We start from the raw sequence: 2,500 nt of genomic DNA on the forward strand, positions 1-2,500 counted from the left end.
TCTCCTCTCTCTCCCCCTCTTTGTCTCCCTCCTCCTCTCCTCCTCTCCTCCTCTCCCAGTGTAAGTACCGCTAGCGAAAGCTTTGGTTCCGTCTCATTTGAATATGAATGCGGCAGCCGGACGACTCACCAGCGATGGATTCTGAGCAGATTGGGGCTGGAGGAGGGTCCCTTGTCTCTGAGTGCCTGGCCACCCCCCCTCCCATCCACACCCCCCTCCCAGCGATCTAATAATACTTCTTTAGTTTTGGGGTACATTCAGGTCATTAACGGGGAGGCTCTCGCTCTGCTATGGTCTAGCATGAGAGAGAGAGGGTGTCAGGAACGAGTCATGTTCTGCGTCATTAACTCGGTTTTCCGCAGGAAACGTTTTTGCGTATAGTTTGAGCCATTAGCCGCGTCGGCCCGGGGTTTGCGGTTCTCGATTGGTCCAACTTCGTCGGTGTCCAACTTGTTCACGTTTGTTGAGCAGAGCAGCAGGTGCATTCTGCTACGGCAGGCCCACAGGGAGACTGAGGAGAGTGGAGATCCCACCCACAACCTTCCGGCAGGGAGTCCAACCATCCCTGTTGTTGCATTGACTTTGTGTGTGGGTGTGTATGTCGGTGTTTGTGTGTAGTATTTTTGTAGTAGTGTGTGTGTGTCTCTGTGTGTGTTCTGTGTGTGCATGTGTGCATGTTTGTGTGTGTGTCTCTCTCTGTGTTTGTCTCGTGTGTATGTGTGTGTGTATGTTTGTGTCGTGTGTGTGTAGTATAGTGTAGCCTGTGTATGTGTGTGTGTGTGTACTAGGTGTGATCATTACTGAACCCTGAATCCATAATTTGTACCGGTATCTGGTGGAGGGGTAAGAACATGAAGCAGGCCTCACCTCGAAAGCCCTGGTCCTCCCACTGTCCCGTCTGGTTTCTCTGCTCTCCCGTAGAACCATCCAGAGAGAACCAGCATGGATCAGTTTATTTAGAAAATACATACCTGAGACTGGGTTGTCGTCATTGGAGACAGAAATACACAACGCATGTACACGCAGTATCAGGGGGTCATGGGGGTTCAGTTCAGATCGTATTTATAACTCTAAAATAATGACGAGGGTTGTTCCCTGGTGACCTCATAGCTGGCTGCGGCCATGGGCAGTTTATACAGTATGGATGTATGCTATTTCTCTCTCTCTGTCCCAACTGGTCTGTCTTTGACACAGAGACAGACGCACACATATAGACACAGAAGCATCGATTAACTCTCATTTCTTTCTTTCTCACATGCTCTCTTTCTCTCTAATAATCGTACGCACAGGCTTGCACACAAACACACACACACACACGTGCATACACACACACACGCGCACAAGCACACACGTATGCACACACACACATAAACATATAATTACACAATCATGCATATACAAGCACACACTCTGTGGCAACCCGGCTCTCGCACAACACCCCTGGAGGCCTGGGTGGTAGAGGCAGTGGTGTACCACCAGCTTCCACCAGATGGCGCCAGTGAGCACAATGGTACCAGAGCCAATCAGTAGATGTGGTGCACCTGAGGAGCAGGTGGAGAAGCTTGCCTTAAGGTGAAATATTATACCACGAGGTGTGACGCCGGGATTCCACCGGACGCGTCACGGCCGCGTTACGGCTGCGGCACGGAACGGCTGCGGCACGGAACGGCTGCGACTCTGCTTGCATTTCCACCGGGCGCGTTACAGCAGCGGAGCGCTGCCTTGCGAGCCAGCCGTATTCACGCGAGATCACGCGATAATCCTAAACCTAATGTACTCACCTTCCACTCCCAACACTACTGCAATTAAATGACACGCTTTGTCCTTCCGGCCATTGTCCTTATAAAAAGGATGATTTGGTACATAAATGACTTCATGTTGCGGAACTTCGACAATGAGTCTCTCGTCGTCCATGTTGCCGACCCTCTGAGACCCTTTGATTTATTGACTGATGACCTGGTGCCACGGGTCATGACGTAATAAAGTTGTGATAGGCTACATGAGCTGAGTGTTTTGTTTTATTTTGAAAATTGACTGGATGCTCTATGGCTTTTACTTTTTGCCCTGCTCGATCTGCTCTGTTGAAATTTACGCGGTTCAGCAACGGCTTGCGGCAAAAATAGAAATGCTATGGAATGATAGCGCTGCGGCACGGCGAGCCGCTCCTTGGAAACTGCTGAGACGTTCCGCAGTCGCGCCCGGTGGAAATTGTCTCATTGATTAGAGTGGAACCTATTTGCTGCGGTGACCGCGGCCAAGACGTGCCGCAGCCGTAACGCTGCCGTAACGCGTGCGGTGGAATCGGGTGTGATTAGCCGTTACAAGCTGTTTTCACACTCAGACCTGGTGGTATACTATGTCACCTTTAAAGGTCCCATGCCGTGCCACCAGTGTTAATTTTGTCAGCTATTTTAGATTTAATCTTAGTCTTAGTCTTTAGACGAAAATGCTTATTAGATTTAGTCACATTTTAGTCATTGCTTTCCTTTGTAGCTTTAGT

General features: G+C 49.8%; 1 protein-coding gene across 1 annotated transcript in view; it reads left to right on the plus strand.

Moving 5' to 3' along the window:
- Positions 1–74, plus strand: part of LOC130402291 (alpha-1,6-mannosylglycoprotein 6-beta-N-acetylglucosaminyltransferase B) — a 69,881-nt gene extending 69,807 nt beyond the window's left edge. The window contains exon 12 of the mRNA XM_056606439.1: positions 60–74. Within this exon, the coding sequence (XP_056462414.1) occupies positions 60–74 (15 nt within the window). The remainder of the gene's footprint in view (positions 1–59) is intronic.
- Positions 75–2,500: the final 2,426 nt, after the last annotated feature.

This window comes from Gadus chalcogrammus, chromosome 2, assembly GCF_026213295.1.
Source record: "Gadus chalcogrammus isolate NIFS_2021 chromosome 2, NIFS_Gcha_1.0, whole genome shotgun sequence".
NCBI lineage: Eukaryota > Metazoa > Chordata > Actinopteri > Gadiformes > Gadidae > Gadus > Gadus chalcogrammus.